The sequence below is a fragment of the Barbus barbus genome (genome assembly GCF_936440315.1).
Source record: "Barbus barbus genome assembly, chromosome: 2".
Taxonomy (NCBI): domain Eukaryota; kingdom Metazoa; phylum Chordata; class Actinopteri; order Cypriniformes; family Cyprinidae; genus Barbus; species Barbus barbus.
In genome coordinates this window covers 43,649,443-43,675,937 of record NC_136730.1, presented here as the reverse complement: position 1 = coordinate 43,675,937, position 26,495 = coordinate 43,649,443, and the positions used below count along the sequence as shown (strand labels likewise).

The window sequence follows — 26,495 nt, the reverse complement described above, 5'->3', positions numbered from 1 at the left end:
CAACAGAAAGAGAAGCTCTGTTTTAAAAACACATGAAGCTAAGCAACAGCATCAACACACATTAGAGATGTTTTATGATTTCTGACAGCCAGTCTCACCTGGAGCAGATGATGATCAACACAGGAACATGAACACGGCTCTGGGAATCATCAGTGTTCAGACGCTTCAGCTGGACTCGTTCAAACAAGTTCTGGGTACTGGATGAGGACACTTCACTACAGGCCTTCTGTGATACACTACCATTCTAAAGTGTGGGGTAGGTTTTGTAAGTATATATGTATCTATGTAAAAGAAACGGTTTCCATAAAAATATGAAGCAGCAAAAACTGTTTTTAATTTTTTTTTTTGTCTTAAGATCAATGTAAAGAAAATCTCGGGGCAGAAATGCTCATCTGCATCTAGCATCAACTTCTGGACATTTTACACACATTTAGGACAATAGCACCAACAGATTACTGAGATGCACTAGTGCCCCCTACTGACCCCCAGTGTGATGGAGCAGAAGATAAAGGGACAGTTACAGGGTTGCATCTCTTTTTTTTTTCTGTCCACATAATAAGTCAGTGGAGTCCAAGTTCAAAGTTGTTTTGGACCCCATTGACTTTAATTGTGTGGACAAACAGTTCTTCAAAACACTTTCTTCCGCAAAAGTTAATCATTCAAACATAATTTGTAAATGACAACATTTTCATTTTTGGGTGAACCATCCACTAAAGAAACAGGATGTAGAACAACACAAGCAATTTAAGTCTAATAAAAGTTCATTTTAATAGCATTATCACCCCTATTCAACTGACTAGTTAGCCTCTGCTGGGAGATGCTCCTAACCATATATGAAGAAAAACTAAAGCAACATACAGATTGCAAACATCTCATATTTCTAGCGAGTGTTTTTATTTATTTTTTTCTTATAAAAGTGAGAAACCATCAGTTTATTTGTCCTGGTCTGCTGCCTTCGAATTCAAATCTCACTAGTGAAGGAGTAAATTACAAAATAAGTGTTGCAAATCAATCAATGGAGATTATCGGAGCATATGTTACAAGATAATATTACTAGTTTTCTACTTCAAAATATTCGTTAAATTGATTCATTGTGTTCTTTGTAATTGTCAAATTTACTAGCAATTTCTGAGTGAAAATTGTATCATATCTTTTTCAGTGTATTTTTTTTCCTGCCGTTACAAATTAACCTCCTTGACTCCAATAAATCAATTCAAACGGCGAGAAAGGTAAAGATAGTGTTTTATTAGTTCTTTTATTTAGTCTTGGTTTATCTGAAAGGCCGAGTCGATCCCATGCTGTGTCTCCATGAGTAGACAAGTGCGTGTTGGCTTCAGGCAGAATTAACAGTAGTACAAATCAGATTCAAGTCACATGTACTGAAGAAACAGAGGAAATACATGGCAATGCAGAGATGAGAGCGAGAGAGAGAGCGAGAGAGAGTCAGACACACAGATACAGATACACAAAGAAATCCTGGGAACACTTAAAGTCTCATTTGTTAACATTAGTTAATGCATTAACTAACATGAACAAGCAATTAGCAGAATATTTGTTAACTTGCTTAACTTTACAGTCTCCATGTTGCACAATACTGTATTTACTATAGTAATAACAGGATTGTGCATAATTACAAGCAACTAACCGTACATTCTATAGTAAATACATGTTAATATTACACAGTACTTAATTGCATACTAACAATGAACTTAGGAAACCTTAAAATAGTGTAATCAAATTTTATAGCATTTATTAAACGATCGTTCATTTATTCATATTAATTGGAGCGCATTAACTATAAATTGATTTTAAAAATGTATTAGTGTTAAAATTGAACTACGATTAATGAATGGTGTTTAAGTATCGTTTATTGTTAACTCATGATAACTAATATTAACAAATAAAACCTTTTTGTAAAGTGTCACCAAAATCCCTAACTAGAGTTTCTCTTGACACTAAACTGAAGGAGAAGTAATGCATCTGGCTTGTTTTGCATCTGATCTTGAGAAATGTTTTTTTTTCTCCATTAAAACACAAAAAGCCTCATGTACGGCTCTAGAGCAATATTTCTGCAGCAGCCTCTGAATAACAGGGAGGTGAGGGTTGCATTCATTTCCTAAAAGCCTGAAAAGCATTAGTTATTGACCCATTGTCACCGACCACATCACATCATACCACAGACGGAGAACCTGCTGACAAATATAAAAACACTGCTTTTAAGGAAATGTTTGTGAGGGTGAATTTATGATAAACTGCTTGAGTTTCTACTCAAAAATAAAAATAAATGCCTCCAAAAATGGCCATTGAGCTCAACAGCTGACAGAACACTGATAAAGAAATATGCAAATGCATACTAATCTTGCAACAGGTAGTAAAACCAAACCTTACAGAGAGGAAACTCTCCATTCTGGCCTCATATAATCATATAAGATCTAAGTGAATATTCATTAAAAAAACACTTAAGATTAAAAAAATAATAAAACCCATAAAAATATACTACCGAACAAAAGTTTGGAAAAATTTGTACTGTTTGTGAAAGAAGCCATCTCTTCCGCTCTAGAAGACCGCATTTATTTGATGAGAAATACAGTAATATTGTGATTAGCATTACAATTTTAAATACCTTTTCTATTTGAATATATTCTAAGATGTAATTTATTTCTGAGATCAAAGCTGTATTTTCAGCATCATTACTCCAGTCTTCAGTGTCACATGATCTTCAGAAATCATTCTAATATACTGATCAGTTATTACCGGTGCTCAATTATTAATAATGGCTATTAATCAATGTTGGAAACAGTTTTTAGTGCTTAATATTTTGTGGAAACCATGTAATATTTCACTTATTTCCTGCATTTTTGAACAAATACTCGCAGCCTTGGTCAGCAGAAGAGACTCGTTTCAAACACATTTAAAAGTCTTAATTATTCCAAACTAGTGTAGATGTTCAAATAGGCAAAGGTATGAAACAAGAAGCGGGAGGATAAAGTGACAGACAGGTATGGACAGAACAAGCATTTAGCATCTGAACTCTTCTGTATGACACCTAGCTTCCCTGAGAGACAGGGATGCATATGAGCGAGAGCGACAGACAGACAGATGGAGGGAGGGAGGGAGGGAGGGAGGGAGAGAGAGGGGGAGAGAGAGAGAGAAGGGGGTTTAGCATGTTGCCGATCACATCTCACTGTTTTTCATCCTCAGCATCTTGCAGCGCTGTTTTATTTTGTTCTTCACCTGAGAAAAAAAATTACAGAAATGAATGAGTCTTTGTTATTACAGTGGCTGCACACTATAAGACAAACTCCACACCGTACATGTTTTGAACCTGAAGTCAAACCAGTAAGTGCATTTGTGAGATGCTGCAACTAGTCACTAGATACTGCAAACCAATTTCAAACAGGCTTGGTTGACCAGGCTTCAGATCTGTGCACCATCTAGTGCAGAGACGCCCAAACCAGGGCCTGTGGGCCAAAGTCTGCCCATGATCACCTTTGTCTTGGCACACCATGCCTTATCACAAGAGGAGGTGAAAAAAGTAGAAAAACAACAACATTGAAGCATATCTTCATTTCTGATTAATTAATTAGTTAACTATCTATAAGTTAAAGTTAGAGCAGTTATCTATCTTTACAATATTAGTGAATTAGATTCAAGAATGTAAAAAGAATTTAATTTGTTAAATTATTGTTGCGGTTGCTATTATTACTAATACATTTGAAATGTAATCTAGTTGGAAATAATGCAACATTTACTTTTGGCCCATGGCCCTTAATTAAGTTTGATTTTGATTTTTATCTTGAGTTCGATCGACCACAAGAACATGACGAAATGCAAAATTAAAAAAAATATTGATCTTGCCTTATAAAGGGCGCTTCAAATTTATCAATCAATCAGAATGGACCCTACATAATACACGCTCCTTGTTTTATTGCGTATGATTCAGCATGAGTTACTGCATTGAGATTATAATATTCAATATTCATCAATAAATGCACACAAATGGAATTCTGAAATAATAAATATTTGTAATAATAGGCTTATGCTGTAAATTGCACGGAGAGATAAATATAACACACAAATATAAAAAAAGTGAATTTTTCCTTTTCTTTTTGACATGGTGTATCTAATAACGTCACTAAAATTAAAATAAAGTCTCTATTTCTCTGGCTTTAACAGAAACATTAAAGAAAAGGAAAACCTCCATTAAATTCATTTAATTCTTTTGCATAAATGAATGTTCACAAACACTCAAAATATATGAACAATTAACAAAAACGGTTTACATTTTTATCAAACAAATGATACATTCTGACTGAATGAGCCACGCTTAAAGCTGAATGCAGAGACGGTGTGCTTTTGACCACAAATTCTATATTAATGTGTTAAAATATTGTATGTTAGCTGTAAACAGCCTTCATAATTAACTATTCTTATCATTATTAAAACAAAAGCATGTCAGTGCCATCTGACGTGTCTGTGGATGACGACTGACGCAACTACAAACTCTTCCACAGGGGTTTCAGCTCCCTTCAATCCTCCACATGTGGTGAGAAATTAATAATCAACAAACACCCAGGAGGAAACTGTGAATACAGCATCGGATGCGACACACTAGCAGACAACAACTGTAAAGAACAAGATTTATTCCTTGTAGGGCTGGGCGGTATATCGAGTTATATACCGTAACGCTTATATATTTTTTATAAGCGATACAGTATGAAGCAATACCGTTAATATCGATAGCATATACAGTACTTTGATACGAGTGCATCTGAAGAAATAAATCTCTAGGGAAGACACAGACTGAACTGCTGCGGAGAAAGTGCATAATACAATTTGTTCTAAACCTGTGACAGGCTTTATGTGAAGGGCTTTAAAAAACTGGTAAGATATAGTAGCCTATAGTTTGAATTTAAAAATTTTTGCCGTTTAATGTGTTTGCTGTTTTCCTTAATGCATAACTTACATTTCACAGGTATATTCTCCATCTGTAAATGTTAGAAAGCCATGGAAATATTTCCATTTTGAGTTTTTGCTTTGCGATTCTCCGCTAAACTTCACAGACTTCCTTGCATGCGCACCAAGCACTCAATGAAACAGGAGCGCAATAACTCTAAAATATACATTTTGCTGAAATATTTGTACTTGGACAATATGTGACGTATGTAGAATTTTAAACCTTCAAGTAAGTGTATTTGTATGATAGCGCTAAATGGGAACTTAGTCACTAAAATGATCAAAATAGCCTTTTTACCCAATTAGCCTGTGCTTTAAGTTTTAGTTTAGTAAATTTAATTTCTGCTTTAAAATGTTTTCAGATTGCAATGTTACAATGTTAGAATGTAATGTGATTTTAACCCTTTTTTGCACATAATATATGCCTAAATAGTTATACTCACTTTATTTGTTTAATACAAATACAGAATACCGAGATATATACCGTATAATGCAAATAAGCCAAAAAATACGGAGATATTAATTTTAGCTCATATCGCCCAGCCCTAATTCCTTGTAAAGCTGAAATGGACTTTTCCAAAGCACAACCTGTTGCCAGGCAGAATTAAAGACGACGGACAGACAGAGTGTGAGGAAGGAAGGATGAGCTGAAGGAAGCTCTAGAGGAAAGCAGCTCATCTGGCAACAGCACGGCTCTCTAATCATGTCATGGATCATCAAAACAACACGGTAGCAGCGCTTACAGACCCCACTGAGACGGGCGGACAAGTTTGAAACAGACAGATCTACATGTGCATATGGGACGTGACCCTATAAAACGTGTGGTTTGATAATGGGTTCCTAGTTTATTTTGCTTATTAAGAACAACACAGCTCAATGGAGCTGCTCCTTATTTGACAATAATGCTAAATTTATGAAGAATTAATGTAATCAATGCAGTTTTTTTAAGTTTAATCACTTTTTTTTTTTACTAAATCTCTTTTTTTAACACCATGGCGGTTTCTTTTTTCCGTGACGAAAACCATACTTGAGTTATGATGGAAACCGTACACTTGAATGAAAATATAGAAATAGAAAATGTTGGAAAAATGGATCTTAAATATCATTCTAAAACTAGATTTGAAGTAACTTATGCTATGTTTAGGGATAAACAATGGAATCTTTTCTAGCCAGTCTAGTTTTATTTTTCACTATGTATTTCACAACCATACTAAAATTCATACAAACTAGAGATGCATGATTCTGGATAAATTGAGAATCACAATGTCTCAATTAGAGATCACGATTCTGAACTAATCAAAATATTGATGGCTGCAGTCCATTTAAAAGTGTTTAAATCATTTGAATGAATTAAACATCTTAATATATGCATTTCAAATATAATTTTGTTTACATACTATGTGTGTGTGTGTACTGTGTATATTTATTATGTATATATAAATGCACATATATATTTTTCAAAAATATTTATATGTATATGCATTTATATTTGTATATCATTTATATGATATATAAATATTTGATATATAAATCTAACACATTTTTCCCTAATATATACATGTATGTGTGTCTATTTACATATACATAAATATACACGTACACTAGGGCTGTGTATCACCAGCAAAGGTCACAATATGATGCATATCCTGATGCAAGACTGCACTGAATTTCATCTCAGCAGAATTTAGTAAAACAGCTGTTTATTAAACCCTGCATACTATATGGCCATTGCTAGCTAGGCAGAGCAAGCAGTTGACCTCTGCATTATGGGCCTCCATAACTCTTCCACAGTACAATATAAGTAATGGCATATGTTTCATGTTAACATTGGGCACTCTCCACCAGGTACAATATTCTGATTGCTTGCATCTTGTTTTTAATAGGCAAAATACTACTTTGTATACTGGTAAGTCTGTAATTGAGAAAAATGTTGATAAAAATATGTATCTCATACTTATGTTATACTGAGTTTGACCATCCTAGGAGGCAATAATGTTTGAAAATGATTTTGCACTAAATATCTCCAGCGAAGACTGGGATTTAGTCTGGGAGCATGCTAAAGAATTTCAGTGAGTAACAAAACATGCTATTCAGTTTAAAATAATATGCTGACTGCAAATCACCCCTTATATCAGAAATAAAATGGACCCAAAATTTTCATCGGATACAGACCCCCTATTTGGACGGTTTCTTTCACTTTGCATGACTGCCTACATTGTTCTTGAAAACTATTATCATCATGACTCAAAACAAGAAGCATATTGCTGTTAATGTTAATGTATCTTCCCCTGTAACTTATTGATTTCTTTGATTTTATCTTTAGGACTAAACTGACAGCCGTTTCATTTTTGTTTTCTATAAAAAAAAATATAAATAACCTAATTTTTTAAAAATATATAAAAATTAAACAATAGACCTTCTATGACCTTAATGCCGCCAGTAAGTGGTGGCAAATCACTGCTTTATCACAGAAGCGTTTATTGAACTGATTCATTCAAAACAGTTGATTCGTTCATGAACAAGCAAGAATGGGCCACTGAATCACTCTGGCTGTGGGCTGAATGGAACTGTTGGCAGCCGCGCTGAAAATATTAATAAATATATGTTATTAATATAAAAACTCATACTAGGGCCATTTTGACAACATGTCTTGGATTTTGGGTTCAAGAGAAATTTCACTAATCGATAAAACACTGGTTTCCGTGGTACAATTCCATATATTGATTTACAAAGAGGGATACTTGACGTTGTTAATTACAAACACGAGATTAATCATTTATAAATCACTTTAATTTAATGACAGACCTAAGCTGAATCTGTTAACCTCAGTTTTTAAAAAAAGTTTATTTTACTAAAAAACGACAAAAATACTGTTTGAGAAAATTATTTTTGCAGCGCTTTGTACTTCACTATGCATTTCAGATCTATTTTGTTTTCATAGCTCCTGAAAGGGCCTTGAAACAGTAGTTTCTAATGGATTTTTCTCAGATTGTTTGCTTCAGTCAACTATAGCAGAACAGCTTTCCCTTCTCTAAGACACGCATGTCTCACCGTCTCCCTGTATGTCTGAGGTCCAGAGCGTCAGGTTGTCCCGTAACAGCTGCATGATGAGCGTTGAATCCTTGTAACTGTCCTCACTCAGCGTGTCCAGCTCCGCTATCGCATCATCAAACGCCGCCTTTGCCAACCTGTTGGAGGACAAGTAGAGAGTCATACTGGCTTTTTCAGATGGGGTTTCTGTGGTTATCAACCAGGGGCTGCATTAAAATGTATTAAAATTAATGTTCTGTTTCTTTCTTCATGTCACTCCAGACAGACTAGATGATGATCAGATCTCTGTGTGGAGCACTGGCTGTTATCAGACACAAATCTCACTGGATTATTACAGTTAATGGCAAAATTAATGTTTGGAAATGTAAACTGATATTTCCTACTGACACACTACAGAAAAAGATAGAAATAACGGACTTAAACCATTTTTAGCTGCTGAAAAATACTAGTACTCTAATAATTTTGCCCACCACTGTGTCTGTGTGTGCTATAGCTAGCTATATATATAACTTCGGGATAATCAATGGTTAGCTGTGCATTATAGGATTTTAATGCATGACGTGGAGGCAAAGAACCGGCCGACACGAAGCGGAGTGCATTAAAATCCTTTAATGCACGGCTAGCCGTTGATTAACCCGCTTATTCCATGGTCATTTGCCAAGTTATAGACAACTTAAATCTTGTATTGCTCCTTGCAGCGCAATATTTGACCGGAAGGGTAAAAATGATGGTTATTTTCGTCAGTTAAGGCTCGTTAAGATGGTGCCGCAGATGGCAGCTACTGTGCTTTGCTCTTCAGCGTTTGTACTGTTTTTGTTTGTTTTTCGTGTTTTTTGTTTCTAAAATATGATCAGTTTTACCAGGGATGACCACAAAATCTTTTACCGGATTTTGACTATTCGGCCGTTTCGCACCAGCATGAGTGGTGTGCTCGCTTAATGGCATAGATTTGCTACCATACACCACCCTCTCCCCCACATCTACAATTCAGATCACTGAAGATGACGTCAGGTCTTCAGAAAGAACAAAAGGAGGAAAGCACCAGGCCCAGATGGTGTGTCACCATCCTGCCTAAAAATCTGTGCTGACCAGCTGGCCCCCATCTTCACACAGATCTTCAACAGATCACTGGAGCTGTGTGAAGTCCCCTCATGCTTCAAATGCTCCACCATCATCCCCGTCCCAAAGAAACCCAAAATTACTGGACTTAATGGCTACAGACCTGTGGCCCTAACGTCTGTAGCCATGAAATCATTTGAAAGACTGGTTTTGGCTTATCTGAAGGACATCACTGGACCCTTACTAGACCCCCTGCAGTTTGCCTACAGAGCAAACAGGTCTGTGGATGATGCAATCAACATGGGACTGCACTTCATCCTGCAGCATCTGGACAGACCAGGGACTTATGTGAGGATCCTGTTTGTGGACTTCAGCTCCGCTTTTAACACCATCATCACGGACACCCTTCAGAATAAACTGACACAGCTCTCCGTCCCCACCTCCGTCTGTCAGGCAGCAGTTAGCAAAGCTTGGTAAATTCACATCCAACACCCGCACCATCAGCACTGGAGCTCCTCAGGGCTGCGTTCTCTCCCCACTGCTCTTCTCCCTCTACACCAACGACTGCACATCTAAAGACCCCTCTGTCAAGCTCCTGAAGTTTGCAGACGACACCACACTGATCGGCCTCATCCAGGATGGTGACGAGTCTGCCTACAGACAGGAGGTCAAGGATCTGGCTGTCTGGTGCAGTCTTAACAACCTGGAGCTCAACATGCTCAAAACTGTGGAGATGATCGTGGACTTCAGGAGAAACCCCCCTGCTCTCCCCCCACTCACCATCATGAAGGGCTGGTAAAATCACTCTGGACCCCTCACATCCAGCACACTCCCTCTTTGAACTGTTACCGTCTGGTCGACGCTACAGAGCTCTGAGCACTAGAACGACCAGACACAGGAACAGTTTCTTCCCTCAGGCAATCCATCTCATTAACACTTGACAATAAACGCAGAACACACAACTCTATTGTACATTATTTATTCACCACACTTATTTTTTTTTTCATTTCAAATTTGCACATATCAGACCTGTATACGAATAACTGTCTATATTATATATTGTGTTTTTGCTGTTTTGTACAATGCCTATTTGGATATTTGGATATTCTTTTATTATCTGTGTCCTGTCGCACTGTGGAGCTTCTGTCACTATAACAAACTCCTCGTATGTGTACTTGGTCAAAGCTCATTCTGATTCTGTTAGCGCTAACATTCTGCCTGCTTCAAATCAAACACAGAGATGAAATCGTGTGAATGAATAATTGAATGAATTATAGCATGTATTTCAATTAATTGTTGATTGAGAGAGAGAGAGAGAGAGAGAGATGACAGTTACCTGCTTGCTGCGTCTGAGCGTCTCTCTACAAACAATAAATGTTACTTCAAAAACTGTGATTTTATCACCTCATTGCTGGGGACTATAACGTAGCGATCTAGTATCTATCTTTTATTTTAGTAATAAAAATCGCAGGGAAGCGTTGACAAGTTTGTGTGTGTGTGCAGCACAATATGCGATCTCCGACCTCTCTCTCTCCGTGTGTGCGCGAGCGAGTGATGCGTGTTGGTTAGCGTGCATCAAGTAAAGCAGCACATTAATATGGAACGGTGACTAAACTGACCTGGAACTACCTGTGCAGTTAAACGAATTTAATCAACACCTGCCAGCCAATTAGAATAGAGCATTCAGACAGACCATGGAATAAATACATTTTAATAAACGAGTCTTAACTGACGGAAATAACCGTAATTTTTACCCATTCGGTCAAATATTGCGCTGCAAAGAGCAATACAAGATTTAAGTTGTCTATAACTTGGCAAATGACCATGGAATAAGTGGGATAATCAACGGCTAGCCGTGCATTAAAGGATTTTAATGCACTCCGCTTCGCGTCAGGTGGTTCTTTGCCTCCACGTCGTGCATTAAAATCCTTTAATGCACGGCTAGCCGTTGATTATCCCTTACATACATATATATATATATATATATATATATATATATATATATATATATATATATATATATATATATATATATATATATATACACACATACACAAACACACACATATACATATAAACCATTTAAACATTTAAAAAAAAAAATTACAAAAACTTTGAAATTGAAACAAGAAAATATTCTAATAAAAATGTATTCATCATAACTCAATTACACTAAAATAACACTGCTTAGCCATAGGTGTATATGCATATTAATATGGGACAGAAGCAAGTTAGCATCAAACATTACACAGTTTAAGTGAGAAGAAAACAAGCCCAACCTGCAGGCGCGGTCGGGGGAGTTCAGGATCTCGTAGTAGAAGACGGAGAAGTTGAGTGCGAGGCCGAGCCGGATGGGATGTGTGGGCGGGAGCTCAATCATGGCAATGTCACTGGCAGCTTTATACGCCACCAAACTGTTCTCCGCTGCTTCCTTCCTGTCATTACCCGTGGCAAACTCTGCTAGGTACCTGTGGTAGTCACCCTTCCTGCAGACACACACAATAAACACCGAAATAAGTGTGTGTAAAAAGATTCATTATCTTCTTATCAGCTACAATGACTATTCTGAGCTCTAGCTGTCAGAAATGTGTTCACAAATACACAACTCCATTATAATGAATAAAATAGGCTACTGTATGCAGAAACATTAAAATACATACTACGCACATTTTCAGGGTATTCACATTTTGTTAAAAAAAGAAAAGCTGACATGCACATGCATGAACCAAGCACTTGAATGAAGGTGCCAAATTAAAGTTATGCTCTCTCATTGTTTGCTAATGAAAACTAGTCTAAAGCATTTAAAGTGAATAAACATGTAAAACATCCACATTTCACATCATTACTGGGTGGGGTCATAACTAGGGCTGCAGCTATCGATTCTTTTTGTAATCGATTAATCCAGCACTTAATCGATCGATTAATCGAGTAATCGGATAAAAACTTTTTTTGTGTTTTTAAACAACCAAAACAAATAATGCATAACGAAAATGATGTGGCTGTAAAATGATCAAGCATTTGGCTTTTATTTCTCAAAAAAAAAAAATATTTATTCAAACTTCAACATTTGAACAGTGCATGACTGAGCTGGGTGAACAAAGCTGTCCATACTCCGTTGTGAAGTGCTGAGAGGGAGAAAAAGAGGAAAAGCAATTTAGCTTATTAAAATGCACAACAGGTTTCCCCATACACAAAAGAAATATGTTTTCACTATATATCTGAAATATATTTGCATTGTTGTTCACTTATATTTATCATTTTCAAATATATTCTGAAATATAACTAAAATATATTTATTGGGCCAATTTCGAATATTTGCATATATTCCAAAAAATATATTTCAGATATATTTATTTTGTGTATGGGTCATGCTGTAATCTAGCCCTGAAAGTATATAGTATGTTTCATCGTAAAAGCCATTCACAACTTTTTTGACAGTAAATTGTTTCCATTGGTTAGTTGCCTTATACCACAGCTGTTAAATAATGTACGTTTATTATGTATGGGATAAACCATGACGGCCAGTGCAATTCTATGAAAATATACCACACCTCCACGGCACGTCGTGACCGCATCACACATCACAACGTCGTGCGGTATATTTTCATTAAATTGCACTGGCCGTTGTGGTTTATCCCTTACATAATTAACGTACATTATTTAACAGCCTTCCTCTCGACTAGCAATCACATTGATTTAACGCTACATTGAATTTATTACCTTGTCTCGGGTGACGGTCCTCCGGTCTTTGAGTAGAGTGGATGCTTTCTGTTTAGATGCTGTAGCATGGACGACGTGCTGTTGTGGTATGCTAGCTCGATCTTGCAATATACACACACCACGGCGTTCTCTTTACTTTTCAATTTGAAATGATCCCAAACCTTGGACATTCTGTCGTTTTCTCTTGTTTGAGTCTTCTCTTTGCTCACTGTTACCGCTCCCATCTTCCATTTTGCTGCCCGCGCTCTCAAATCAAAACACCACTAACGACTTGCGTCTCCTTCCGCTTTTTGGGTGACGTAAGCGCGTTGTGTCATACAAAAAATAATAATTGCGAAAGAACGTGATGTGAGCTTTAAAATTATTTAAAAGAGGCTTCGAGGCAGAGGAATTTGCCTCGATATTTTTTTGTAATCGAGTTACTCGAGTTACTCGAGGAATCGTTGCAGCCCTAGTCATAACATAAATGAATATACGTTCCATCACTGCGTGATTACGTAAACAAACCGGTGAATCAGTCATCATGTGAATCAATTCATTGAATCAAACTGCCCAAAAGAACAAGTTCACAGAAAAGTATCTCTTTAAGTAAGCACTGCTTTTTAAAACAGACAAAAAATTAATGTAAACAATTCAGGGGTTCAATTTCAAAATGTACTGATAATGCTCTACACAAACTTAAATTTACATGAGTGCATTTTGCAGGTGCTTAAATACAAAACACTTTAGTGAGCATGATTAGTATGCTTCAAGGTATACATTTAATAATTATGTTCCTTGGGAATCAAATCCATGACCTACATGAGGGAATAGTGCCGTGCTCGACAGAAATAAAGCCAGTTTCAATGTCATATATTTAACAGGCAGAACCTTACCCATCTAAGAGACCTATAAAGTCCTAAATGCATGTTTATGTCGCAATAACACGTTTAGTCATGCAAATAAGAAAGTGCATGCATTTAGGACTTTATAGATCTCTTAGATGGGTAAGGTTCTGCCTGTTAAATATATGACATTGAAACTGGCTTTATTTCTGTCGAGCACGGCACTATTCCCTCATGTATGTCAGGGATTTGATTCCCAAGGAACGTGCATAATTATTAAATGTATACCTTAAAGCATACTAATCATGCACACGTGCACTTTGATTCGTCAAACACCTACATTTTGTAGTAGAAAACTTTGGATTCTCCTGTGTTGGCTGAAGGAATGAGGTGTTTGTCCAGTACATCCAGTATGTCATTGCAAATAGCTTTCAGCTCGTTCTCAACCTGCAAACGGTAAGAAGAGTAATAATGGCATCATGTACATCTAGATTACTGTCTCTGAGCCATAGAGCTCACAACTCAAAGCATTTCAAGTTATAGATTGAGGTATTGAAGTGTTAAAGAAAACGCATTAAGTTATTTCAAGCAAGTAATAATAGATTAGCTTGAACAGTTAATGATGCACAAAAAGTAATGCGCTTTTCATATTCAATATGTCAAACTTCATAAAGAAAAATTAAACAACTTGTCATTTTCTTTTCTTGTTCCCCCTGAATGTTTTCAAATCTCCTCACCTCTAATACAAAATATTAATTTGATATATTAAATCAAGCATGTCTAGCATTTAAAAATCACCTGAATTTTGGCGAAGATCAGACAAAATTATTACAGTGTAAATAATGATAACCTGACATTAAACTGTCACCGGTTTAGTTTTAGTTTTTCATTCATTCTGTATTATTTCACTTGAGGTTATTATTTCAGATGCTCATGAGTTTAGGCTCCATGTAGTCTCACCATTTGTCTGTATTCTCGGATCATTTTGAGTTTGCCATCTCCTCCCTTGCTCTCCTCTTTCTGCTCAATGCTGCTGATGATCCTCCAGGAGGCTCGTCGAGCCCCAATCACGTTCTTATACGCCACCGATAACAGGTTTCTCTCCTCTACTGTGAGCTCTGTGTCCTTTCCTGCAACGCTCTTCATAAACTCCACCATTTCTGAAACACAGAGAGAAGAATCATTCAAATGACACAAAGAAAACCCATCAACAAAGATCTGGAGCACAAAGGGGGCAAAATACATAAATTCAGTATAAAACAACGGAGTACTGAGTGGTTTAACAAGAAAGCTAATGTTCAAAGCAGTAAGTTCAGATATCAAATGTTTGAAGCAGATGCTAGTTTAATACTAGGGTTTGGAAAAGTACACTATCTCAAGCCATAAATGAAATTGTGTAACTATTAAAGTCTCACTGATAGCGACAGATCTTTTCCACGTCGTGACATGCATAATAACATTTAAGTACACATAAGTAAAAAACAACCAATTATCGGTTGTACTAATATTTTTACCAATATTTAAGCATTTTGTTCCATAATCGGATATCGTTTTTTATTGAATCCACTGATTAATTCTGCCATCTTGTGGGTGTTTGGAGAATTTCACGCAAGATTGGAAAACAACAACCTTGCTTTGCTTTAATAAACTTCAACATAACAGCCATTATTGCACGAATGAGATGCGTTACATAAATGCTTAATATGTAGCTTAAGCTTGGAGCTTAGAAACAGAGACAAAGTCATGTCCTAAACTTGTAACAGTCTTGAATGAGTGCATGTTGGAAATAAAACATTTAATGTAGTTCTCTATGTTCGGTTGCATATTGGTTTTTGGGCACAGAAAACTGAAAATAATCTGTATCCATTTAAAATAAAAAAATTTAACTTTTAGCATCCATCCATCTGTTGGTTTATCTAACCATCTATCTTTCCATCTGACTGAATGTGTTGTTTGGCATATAGATGGTAAAAACCTTCAAAAAGCTTTTAGAAGGATTTCAATAGTTTTTGTCAAGCTAACAAACCTTACCCGTCTAGTTCTCTATTATCCAAAACAAAATGTCAATCTCAATAGTCCATGAAAAAAAAAGTACAAAACAATGTTAAAACGTATGTTTTTTTTTAATGTGGGGTAAATTGCACTGTTCATGTTATTTAATGCACTCACGACTCAATGACTGGGAAATATTGTCAACATCAAGGGTCCATAAAAACATCGAATATATTTGATCAACACACATTTAATAAGTGCAGAATAAACAGCTAGTCATTGTTGCATCACCTAAAATCTGGACCCACTCGGTTTAGGTTTTAAATGCTGTATATTCTCTGAATCACATGCTCTCAGGTGCAACTAATTCTATTACTGGTCCAAATACCAAGATTTAGACTAACTTAGTTCTTCTGAATGTGAGCACATTACTTCAGTTCATTGTGTTGAGCTAGCTCGGGCCTTTCCAAACATCTCCTGGCCGTTTCTTCCCATGTCCACAGATACAGACACAGGTGAACAATAGCGCTTAGTTACTGGGTCCAGCACACACTTTTATCAGTAATAACACGACATCTCTATGTTTATAGCTGTAGGTTAATGCTAATGCGTAGCAGCACGATTAGCCAAACACAACTCACCATCGTATCTCTCGGCTTGTTCTGCTAGTTTAGCCTGATAAACCAAGTGCTCTCGATCTGCCATGTTACCGGGACCGGGAGGAGGTGGAAAAGGCGCTGTTTGTTTGTCCAGACGGATGCAAAGTGAATAAATACGTTATTCGGGTACTTGGTGCAACAACAACAGCAGCAGCAGCAGCTTAAAATCCTCGTATCCTGCCGGCGACGACCAAATATGGCGACAAAACTACATCCGGGAAACTCGCTCCTGCTGCGCACTTCCTTCGCGACGGATCTGGAAACGGCTTTGCCTGATTATTGTGACGTTCGTCCAAAAAAACAAACAAATAAATAAATAAACGTATGTGGCAAGACGTTTAGTCATTTAAAGGGTTATCACTACACCCCAAAATGAAAATGTTGTCATTAATCACTTACCCCCATGTCGTTCATTTGGAGAATATCCATTGAACGGAAATGTCGTTCTCTATCAGCCGCACCGCAGGGATACGCTGTTTCCGTTCAAATCAAGCGTAAATAACGTAGAACACGTATCCGTGCGCAGAGCAGCATATGCATCATTTATTAAGATTTTTAAGTTTCTTCTGCTTATCAAGGCTGTATCTATTTGATCAAAAATAGAGACAGACAGTTATTTTGTGAAATATTGCGATTTAAAATAAGTTTTCTATTTTAATATACTTTAAAATGTCATTTATTCCTGTGATCAAAGCTGAATGTTCAGCATCATTACTCCATCTTCACACAGAAAAATAAGGTTTAAAATTGTACCTTTTGGGGTACAACAGCTTGTCCCTGGAGCAGTACCCTTAAAAGGACATATTTGTACCTTTTTTACCCCTAATAGGTACATATTAGTACCTTAAGGGTGCATATTACTACTATAAGGTACTAATCTATTTGTCTATTTTAATGTCTATTTCACTTCCTTTTATGTAAAGCACTTTGAATTACCACTGTGTATGAAATGTGCTATATAAATAAACTTGCCTTGCCTAATCTGTACCTATTAGGGGTAAAAAAAAGTAAAATTTTAAACCCTTATTTTTCTGTGTGAAGACTGGAGTAATGATGACGTTTGGGACTTTCATTAGTTGTCAGTTATAATCATCAAAATGAAAGGAAATAAACATTTGAAATATATCAGTCTGTGTGTAATGAATGAATCTAATATACAAGTTTCACTTTTTGAATGGTATTACTGAAATAAATCAACTTTTTCATGATATTCTAATTTTATGACCAGCACCTGTATATTGCTCATGCAAAAAGGAATCCATGCATTTGTGGATCAGGTGACACACGTTCATTTATTGACATCTTGTTTCGCATTAATCTTGTTCGGTTCATTTGGATGCCCACACACACAACTACCAATGAACAAAGCCCGGTGCAATTCTTTAACATGTACACGATTTGAAAAATTCGCAAATGTGCATCACTACACTGAAACAAATGCATTTTGAGTCTAATATCATCCCCTATGTTAGTCCTTATGAAAATTAACCATGGTTTTATTATGGTAGAAATGTAGTAACCATTAGGGATGCACAATATTATCGGACTGATATCGGAATCGGACGATAACGGCTTTAAATGTAAATATCGGCATCAGCCCGATATGAAAAATTATGCCGATATGTCTTGCCGATAAGAGGAATACGTTAACTCACACGTGCTCAAGGTGTGCTAGTGATTCGATCACGTCAACAGTGTGGCTCATTCTTGAAGCAAAGGTTTGTCTGAATGATGATTAGATTCACTGTTTTTGATCGCTGCATTTATTGCTTTAGACCATCTACAAATGTTAGATCTCAAAATAAATGTTATGGTTAAAACTGCATCTTTCTGTGAAAAAAATGCAGCGATTGATGTATAATTTATTTATAGTTATTTTCCAAGCTTCAATATACTGTCAAAAAAAACCTTCATTATTGTTTATTTAATTCTAACAAATAAATTCTTGTTAAAATCTAACCAAAATTTAAAATATTTTGCTTATAATTTCTGCACAGGAGAGACTTGTTGTTTTCAAACAAAAGTGAATATATCGGTATCGGCAAAAATGAGTAAAAAAATATCGGCATATCGGATATCGACAAAAATCCAGTATCGTGCATCTCTAGTAACCATGTTTTTTTTTTTTTGGCAGATTACCATTTGTATGGTTAATTTTCTTGAACTGAATACAATATTGAAAACTTTGTGTGCATGCTGTATTTCGGTTTTAATCTGGGAAACATATTTTGTAAATGTATTACTTCATTTTATGCATGCGTGCGTCATTCTGTCCTTGTATTAATTTTGACATTAATCTGACTCCACCTGCTAAAAAAACAAAACAATAGAAGCCCAATAGAAACCATCACAGAAATTCCAATGGTTTCCATTAAAATACCATAATAAACCATTACAAAAGTCCTTTTTGTAGTGTTTTGGGTATTTTTCCAATAGGATTTAACATCCCACCAATAGAATCCATCACATACCTGTAGACACCATTATAATTCCCATTAAAGCTATTACATTACATTGCAGGGCAATATTTATTAATAAACCAGTTGGTTTAAGATGCTGTATTTCACTGCTTAGGCGAACCACTTAATAAATGTCATTTATATTTCGTTGTATCTCCCTTATTATTGCTTGTTTACACATCGCACGTTGAACAGATCATATTTATAGATATTAATATCTATGGTTTGAACTCACGGTTTGGAGCATGTCGTAGTATGCTTTAATTTGCTCTTCAATATCATCCTTTCTTTTTATTAGCAGTCCAACATCTTCAGTAACATTTGCCATTTTCACGACAAGTGCTGTCAAATGGTCTTTATTAAAGTATTTGTATTTTATTTCGATAAATCTTCCAAATGTTCTCTCCTAATGATTGAAAAGCAGCACTGGGAAGTATTATTGCCATCTATGAAATAAACTAGATACATCTCTAAAGGAAAATGTTCATTTTTCGATTTTGTATGAAAGAACAAAACTGCAAAAATAAAAATGAGGAAATGTCAACGATAAATAAACTGCAGTAACTAAAATAATCCAAAATGGTAACGTTTCAAACAATTTAGAAATAAATATATTAATATACTAATGTATTAGGCTATTCGTTTAATTAGTAATATTAGTTTAGGCTATTTATGGGCCTTGAATTCCTTTTGTAATTCATTTATTTACAAGAATTGTTCTAACAAAGCGATTCACTAGAACGAATCGGACTTTAGGAACCGAATCGGACTTAGATCCGTTTCAGATGAACCGATTCAGTAGAATGAATCAAACTTACCAGCATCTCCTTCGCAGCAAATCATATCAATTTCATCCGTGTTATTAACACAAACATAAACTTACAGCTACTAGATTTTGTGAGCGAACTGTGGCCTATAGCTAAGAAACATATCTTTATATTCGTATCCATTATTTGTTTAATGAATATCACCGCATTAAAGTTCCTGACTGAAGACTGTTGTTGTCAGCTAACAAGTATTTTATTAAAATTGAATCGTTTTGATAAAGTTGATCAAGTTTTGCTTAAAACACATTCATGACAGCTTGAACAAACTGGCACCATACGATTATGTAAATTCAGAAATATTAATATTAGCCTACTCCATTGAGATGTGCTTATATTTGAAATTCAGCAGATTTATATTATTATTTCTATAAAGTCTTACAGTCGCTGCCATAACAGATGCTCCCATATCTTGTATTAAATTCAAATGTTCTTCACAATGTCCAACACACAGAAGTATGTGTATGGCTGGTAGATTTATAGAAATCTGTGAATCGTGATGTGAAATGCAATAAATGTTTAATAAACACATGTAGTGGGCTACCTTTAAAAGAAAGCGACCCAGAAAAGTACCATATTTGTATTCAAAAGCAAATGCAGTTTTATATTAAAGATAGAAAAGCAAAGTAAATCACTGTCACACACAGCTTGTTAGTATTGCAAAGGAGAACTACATATACAGCATCTTCATATTTACATACAAGTTACAACCGATGAAAATTATAAATACAGTATATCTTCGTTAACTTACAGCAGTTACATGAGACTGGAACGAAAAGGACAAAGAGCACTCTGTTAAATAACTGGCATCAACCCTACAAACAACTGACGTGGTTATATCATTTAAATGAATAAAATTAATGCATGTTTGTTCAAAAGACTCTGAAAATCTGACATCCTTTCTGAAAAACAAGGAGGGGAGGAAGAGGAACTAAACAGCGATCATCTCCGCTCGCAACAATCTGAGCTGCCAAGACCAATAAACTACTGTGTGGCCTGAACGCGCCATGAGTTTAGCAGCAAAAACATAGTCCTGAACCCTGGAGAACTTCCTCCAAGGTGCTTCTGAGAACTCAAATACATATGGGTTCATAACAATCCTCAAAGAAACTTTACAGAAAAAAAATAAACCTGTACAAAACAAATTCGAAAGCATCATAAACATCTCCAAATATAGAGGTGAATCTCACAAAAAAACAAACACATCCAAGTCAAGCTCAACCCAAAATAAAAAGAAACTTAAGTCTATTTTAGAATATTTAGCACTTTTGCAAAGTGAGATTATCTTTGTGAACATTAAACATTACGTTCTCAAGCTCATTATCCTAAATAATGTGACCCTGGAGCACAAAACCAGTCATAAGGGTACATTTTTTGAAATTGAGATTTATGTATCATCTGAAAGCTGAATTAATAATTTTTCCATATGATTGGACAATATTTGACAGATGCAACTATTTGAAAATCTGGAATCTGAGGATGCAAAAAAAATCTAAATATTGAGAAAATCACCTTTAAAAAGGTCCAAATGAAGTTCTTCGCAATGCATATTCCTAATCAAAAATGAAGTGTTGATATATTTACAGTAGGAAATTTACTAAATATCTTCATGGAACATGATCTTTACTTAATATCCTAATGATTTTTGATAATTTTGACCCATACAATGTATTTTTGGCTATTGCTACACATATACCCCAGCGACTTAAGACTGGTTTTGTGCTCCAGGGTCATGCATTGGATTCTAATGAATTAAAATACAGTATTTGTTTTATTTATAGTAAGTAGAATTATTTAAATCAGCATATACACTACCATGATGTATAAATACTTTACAATTGAAATATATTACAATAATGAGAATCTATTTGCATTACGGTATTAAGAAATAATGGGCTTACTCCAACAAATTTGAACAAAACAGCGTCTTATTTCTTTTCATTTTGGGGTAAACATGACCCGGACGTGATCCTGACAGATTGTGTGCCGTTCACCCCGTCAGTCGCAGTCACCTACACATTAGCATAGCCTCATCATTTCATATACGGCTAAATCATGTGCAAGTGCAAGGTGCTTTACGGTGGTTTGTTTTGGTTGCTATATCAACTCTGAACATAGTTTTTAACATCAAAAGAAAAGCCAGAACCGTGTACCATATTTATATACATATATGAGACGCTACCAGCTAAAAGTTTGGAATAATTAACGTTTTATATGTCTCTTATGCTCACCAAGGCTGTATTTACTACATTACTATTGGTGCTTCAATAAACACTGTAACAAGTGATGCTGAACTTAACCTCAAAACAAGAGGAAACCCGTTGCCTTAACTTTTATCAATTATTATTTACTTAATCATTTTAAGTGACAATTGACAATTCACTTAACTTCTACTTTTTTATTATTAATTACTTCATTTTAAGGCAACAGGTTTCCTCAATTTTTTTTAAGTTAAGTCAACTTATCACTTTTTACAGTGATAAGAAGCCTATTTATGCAATATTGTGTGTCATCAAGCAGCACGCAGAGAGTAAAACAAGCAGTTTCACAAATATTAAATATTTCATTGTGTTTGGGGCAAATATCTGCACTCATTGAATGCCGAAATTGTAGCTAACTGCTGTAATCACTAAAAAAATTAAATTGTTGTTTCATCTCAAAATAATTTGATACCCCACTGACTTAACATTTTTTGTGTAGTCAACTAAAATATTCCAGTTGTCCCTTAAATTAACATTGAGTATCTTAACATTTCAAGTTGACTAAAAATTTTAAGTCAGTGGGGTAACAAACTATTTTAAATTGAAAACGTTTTTTTTTTACAATGTAGCGATTGTGCTTTTTTTGCTTTTAGGAATCTTTGATGAATAGAACAGCATTTATTTGAAATAGAAATCTTTTGTAACACTATAACTGTCACTTTTGATCAACTGAATGCATCCTGGCTGAATAAAAGTATTCATTTCTTTTACCTCAGACATTTGAATGACATTTTCAACTTTGATGAGAAACTTTTCTTGAGCAGCAAATCAATATTATTATGATTTCTGAAGGATCATGTGACACTAAAGACAGGAGAAATGATGCTGAAAATTCAGCTTTGATCACAGAAATAAATTACATTTGACAATATATTACAATAGAAAGCAGTTCTTTAAAATCATAATGTCACAATATTACTATTTTTACTGTATTTTTGATCAAATAAATGCAGCCTTGGTGAAATGGCCTTAGACGCATTAAAAAAAAAAAAAATCATAATTATTCTAAATTTTGTACATGTTTAAAAACTGGCTTCATTCTTGACAAAATAACTGTAATACTCTTTAAAATGGATTGTAATTTATTAGAAATAATCAGTGTAACTGAAAAACAGGTTCTTCGTGAGTGTGTGAATCCTGTCCTTTGGCACCATCACAAACGTGTGTGAACGAGTCTTGATGCTTTTAAAACCACTTCAAAAGAAGAAAACATTAAAAACCCAATCCAACGTAGAGAAAGTTCATAAATACATTTCATCGTGGCAAGATGAGGGCTGGATGCTGACACCTCGCGAGAGCGTTTACTAAACCGGCTCGCATTAGAAACAAAAAGCAGTTTACTTCAAAGAGTTTCTCTCGTATAAAAAAAAAGGCTCAAAATATCCGTCAGACTCTTTCGGTTTCCTTCTCACAAGGTCTCTGACTCCTGCTTCGTCCTTCTCTGTAGTTTACACAAAAGCTGTTGCGTAGTCCGAAAGGAGAGGAGAGGCGATCCAGATGAACGGAGCGAGGTGATGGAGGGTTTGTGCGCACGAATGTCGCCGTACCGTTTTTATACGTGTATTATTGATGTTTAGAGTAATGCAAAGGAAACGTTCAAGTATGAGGTCTGTCTCAAATGTATTTACAGTTAATTTGGCTGTTGGTGTATGCATGCAGTAGCTTTCCTCGGTGTCAGTTGCTTAAGTATACATGTATATATTAGTGCTGTCAAACGATTAATCGCATCCAAAATAAAAGTTTGTTTACATAATATATGTATGTGTACTATGTATATTTATTATGTATATGAAGAGTTTATTTGCATAAACAGACTGTTTTTTATTATGTTTTTATTGTTTGTTAGCTGTATTTGTTTAACCTAATCAAAATAACCCAGTTGCAGTTTGATTGAGTGCACAATGAAAAAACATGATTTTTGAAAATGATGAATCATCTGTTTTTGTAAATGAACTCTTCATATATAAATACACACACATTTATATTCTTATATTTTATATAAGAGTTTTTGCAAAAACAGACAACTCTGTTTGAATTGTTTTGAATGTTTTTGTATCGTGTTAGTTAGTTAGCTGTATATTTGAGTTATTTTTTAACCTAATAAAAAAACTGCAGTCTGATTGAGATTAATTGGAATGAAAAAAAGTTATCCGTTTTTGCAAATGAACTCTTCAAATATATATTTAAAATATAAACAACATTTTTCTTAAATATATACATGCATGTGTTTGTAAAATATTTTATTTTGGATGTGATTAATCACGAGTAATTGTTTGACAGCACTAATGTGTATATATATATATGGTCCGTATGACCGTACCGTACTGTTTGACTTCTAATAACAGTGTTTTCAAGCCTTTTTCTGCTCAGAAGTTTCTGCCCCCATGCTGACCGTGCTTGTTAGTACAGTTTCACACTTCGCTCTCAGTAGAGGCTTTACGGTTGGGGACCCAGCCGGTGTCGGGATGCGTGCTGTGATGCTGAGCCGTCACGGCGTGGGCGGTGCTGAGACTCGAGCACTCTGATTGGTCGCCCTGCAGCAGCTGCTCGGTCTCTCCGTCGTTCAGAGAGGCGGAGCTCGCCTGTAGCGAGACGGTCTCTGTACGCATGCAGGCGTGAAGCCCGGCTCCTCGGCACACCTTCAACTGTCTCAAGTCTTCCCAGTAAAGATCGTCTCCTGAGAGCAGACACACTCCTTCCACGATGCGGATCTTCTCTTTAGTGTAGCCTCCATCACAAACGCCCTGGACCTACAGACAGCATTTGAAGTGAGATTCAATTTGGCAGACATAGTCAAACCAAAAATTATTCAGACACCAGATTTGATTTTTGATATTTTTTTTAGGCTACTAAGTGTGTGCAGGACACTATAGTTCATTTATCTAACATATTATACCCAAAAATAGTGGACTACCAGTAAATTTGGGATCTAAACATATTTAGACACTTCAACCTGACCATGGTTTGCTTAAGTGTTTATTTAATTGCTAATGCGACCTTTTTCCACCACAGACTGAACAAAATGAAGCATTGCTTGGTAACGGGTTGAGCTAAAGCGGTATTATCTAATTGTGTACTTACATGTAACAGCTGCCAGCTATTCAACCCAATTCATCACATACCTTTCTATCAAAGTTATCTGACATTATCAAGATCAATTTGTTCTGACACGGTTTAACTCATCACATTTTATTACCATTTTCTAAACTATAGCCTATAAACCGTGGTAATGTGAAAATGCTGAAGGTGTCTGAATACATTTTGGTCTGACTGTAATTACTGGGAAAAAGAAGTGCACTTTAACATACTTTTAAAAAGAGTACTTAATATGAAAATAATATAATTTAAAAGAACGTGTGTAAAATGCATGCAATGCTTTCAGACACTTAACTGCATGTTAATTGCAACTGAATGTTAAAACATTTATTATAATTTGAATTTATATTAAATGCAATAAATTGAAATTAAGAGTGCTTTTGACACACTTAAAGGAATAGTTCACCTAAAAATGAAAATGTACTCATCCTCAGGCCATCCGAGATGTAGATGAGTTTGTTCTTCATCAGATTTGGAGAAATGTAGCATTGCATTACTTGATCATCAATGGATGCTCTGCAGTGAATGGGTGCCGTCAGAATCTCAATGCACAACACACCACTCCAGTCTATCAATTAATGTCTTGTGAAGCAAAAAGCTGCGTGTTTGTAAGAGAAAAATCTATAATATATATTTTTAATTTTAAATAATCACTTTTGGCTAAAATATGAGTCCTCTATCCATAACATAGATTTTAGCCGGAAGCAAAGGTTTTAATGATGGATTCGTTTCTTACAAACACACAGCTTTTCACTTCACAGGCTGTTAATTGATTGTCTGGAGTGTTGTGTGTTATTGTGATGTTTTTATCAGCTGTTTGACTCATTCTGACGGCACCCATTCACTGCAGAGCATCCATTACTGAGACAGTGATGCTACATTTCTCCAAATCTGATGAAGAAACAAACTCATCTACATCTTGGATTACTTCTATTGTTTAAAAAAATATGATTAAAGTTTATAGCTGGTTGTATTTACAAACATTTATGGTAAACTGGAATATACCCCAATTTCATTTCTATTAAAACTCGTATGTCATGTATTTAAATATATTTGTCATTTCACATTTGTATGATGAAGCTGAAATTTAGTGCATTTAAAATATATTAACTTTAATTTAATATAGAACAACAAATTATAAGTTCACTTCTTTTTCACTAATTTTAGAAGTATAGTTATTTATGTATATAGTACACATTGTAGAACAGTTACTGTAATGTATAGAATTACAATCAAGTCAACATAAAACTGCACTCACAGCCCATTTTACTTCTATAATGTGATGCACTGACTGGTTGGGAATTTAATTTTGATTTTAAAATAGTACAGCACTTATTTTTATGGCATTAAGAAAAAAACACAACCACTGCACTTCACAGGCAATGCACAATTCATGCAAACTCAGGCAGAATACATTAAGAAACTAGCCTATAACAATGTATTATCATTTTAACAAATTGTAACAATTATAAACTCTATCTCTTTGCACTCTAATGCAAAAATCAGATTACATGCAAGAAAAAGATGCTGGATTTGAGATCAAGCAGTTGGTCACAATCACACGGCTGACTTTAAATATGGGAAGCAATATTTT

The 26,495-nt window shown here is 35.3% G+C and overlaps 2 protein-coding genes across 2 annotated transcripts in view; both read right to left on the bottom strand.

Moving 5' to 3' along the window:
• Positions 1-347: 347 nt before the first annotated feature.
• On the bottom strand, positions 348-16,673 carry LOC306843813 (14-3-3 protein epsilon-like). The gene is made up of 6 exons (XM_079375489.1): positions 16,244-16,673; positions 14,571-14,770; positions 13,951-14,057; positions 11,346-11,552; positions 8,008-8,144; positions 348-3,234 (listed from the first exon to the last, which is right to left on the bottom strand). Exons 1-6 carry the CDS (start codon positions 16,305-16,307, stop codon positions 3,182-3,184), a joined length of 768 nt encoding a protein of 255 aa, XP_079231615.1. The 5' UTR covers positions 16,308-16,673; the 3' UTR covers positions 348-3,181.
• A 3,457-nt stretch (positions 16,674-20,130) lies between these two features.
• The window catches only part of LOC306882017 (low-density lipoprotein receptor-related protein 4-like), a 96,573-nt gene continuing 90,208 nt past the window's right edge, over positions 20,131-26,495 (bottom strand). The window contains exon 38 of the mRNA XM_079436444.1: positions 20,131-24,555. Within this exon, the coding sequence (XP_079292570.1) occupies positions 24,217-24,555 (339 nt within the window). The 3' untranslated portion in view covers positions 20,131-24,216. The remainder of the gene's footprint in view (positions 24,556-26,495) is intronic.

Coding starts and splice junctions, on each gene's coding strand:
- LOC306843813 (XM_079375489.1), bottom strand. CDS start 16,307: ATGGCAGATCGAGAGCACTTGGTTTATCAGGCTAAACTAGCAGAACAA. Junction 14,771..16,243: donor ACAAGCCGAGAGATACGATG/GTGAGTTGTGTT, acceptor TCTGTGTTTCAG/AAATGGTGGAGTTTATGAAG. Junction 8,145..11,345: donor TCCCCCGACCGCGCCTGCAG/GTTGGGCTTGTT, acceptor GTCCTCCAACAG/GTTGGCAAAGGCGGCGTTTG.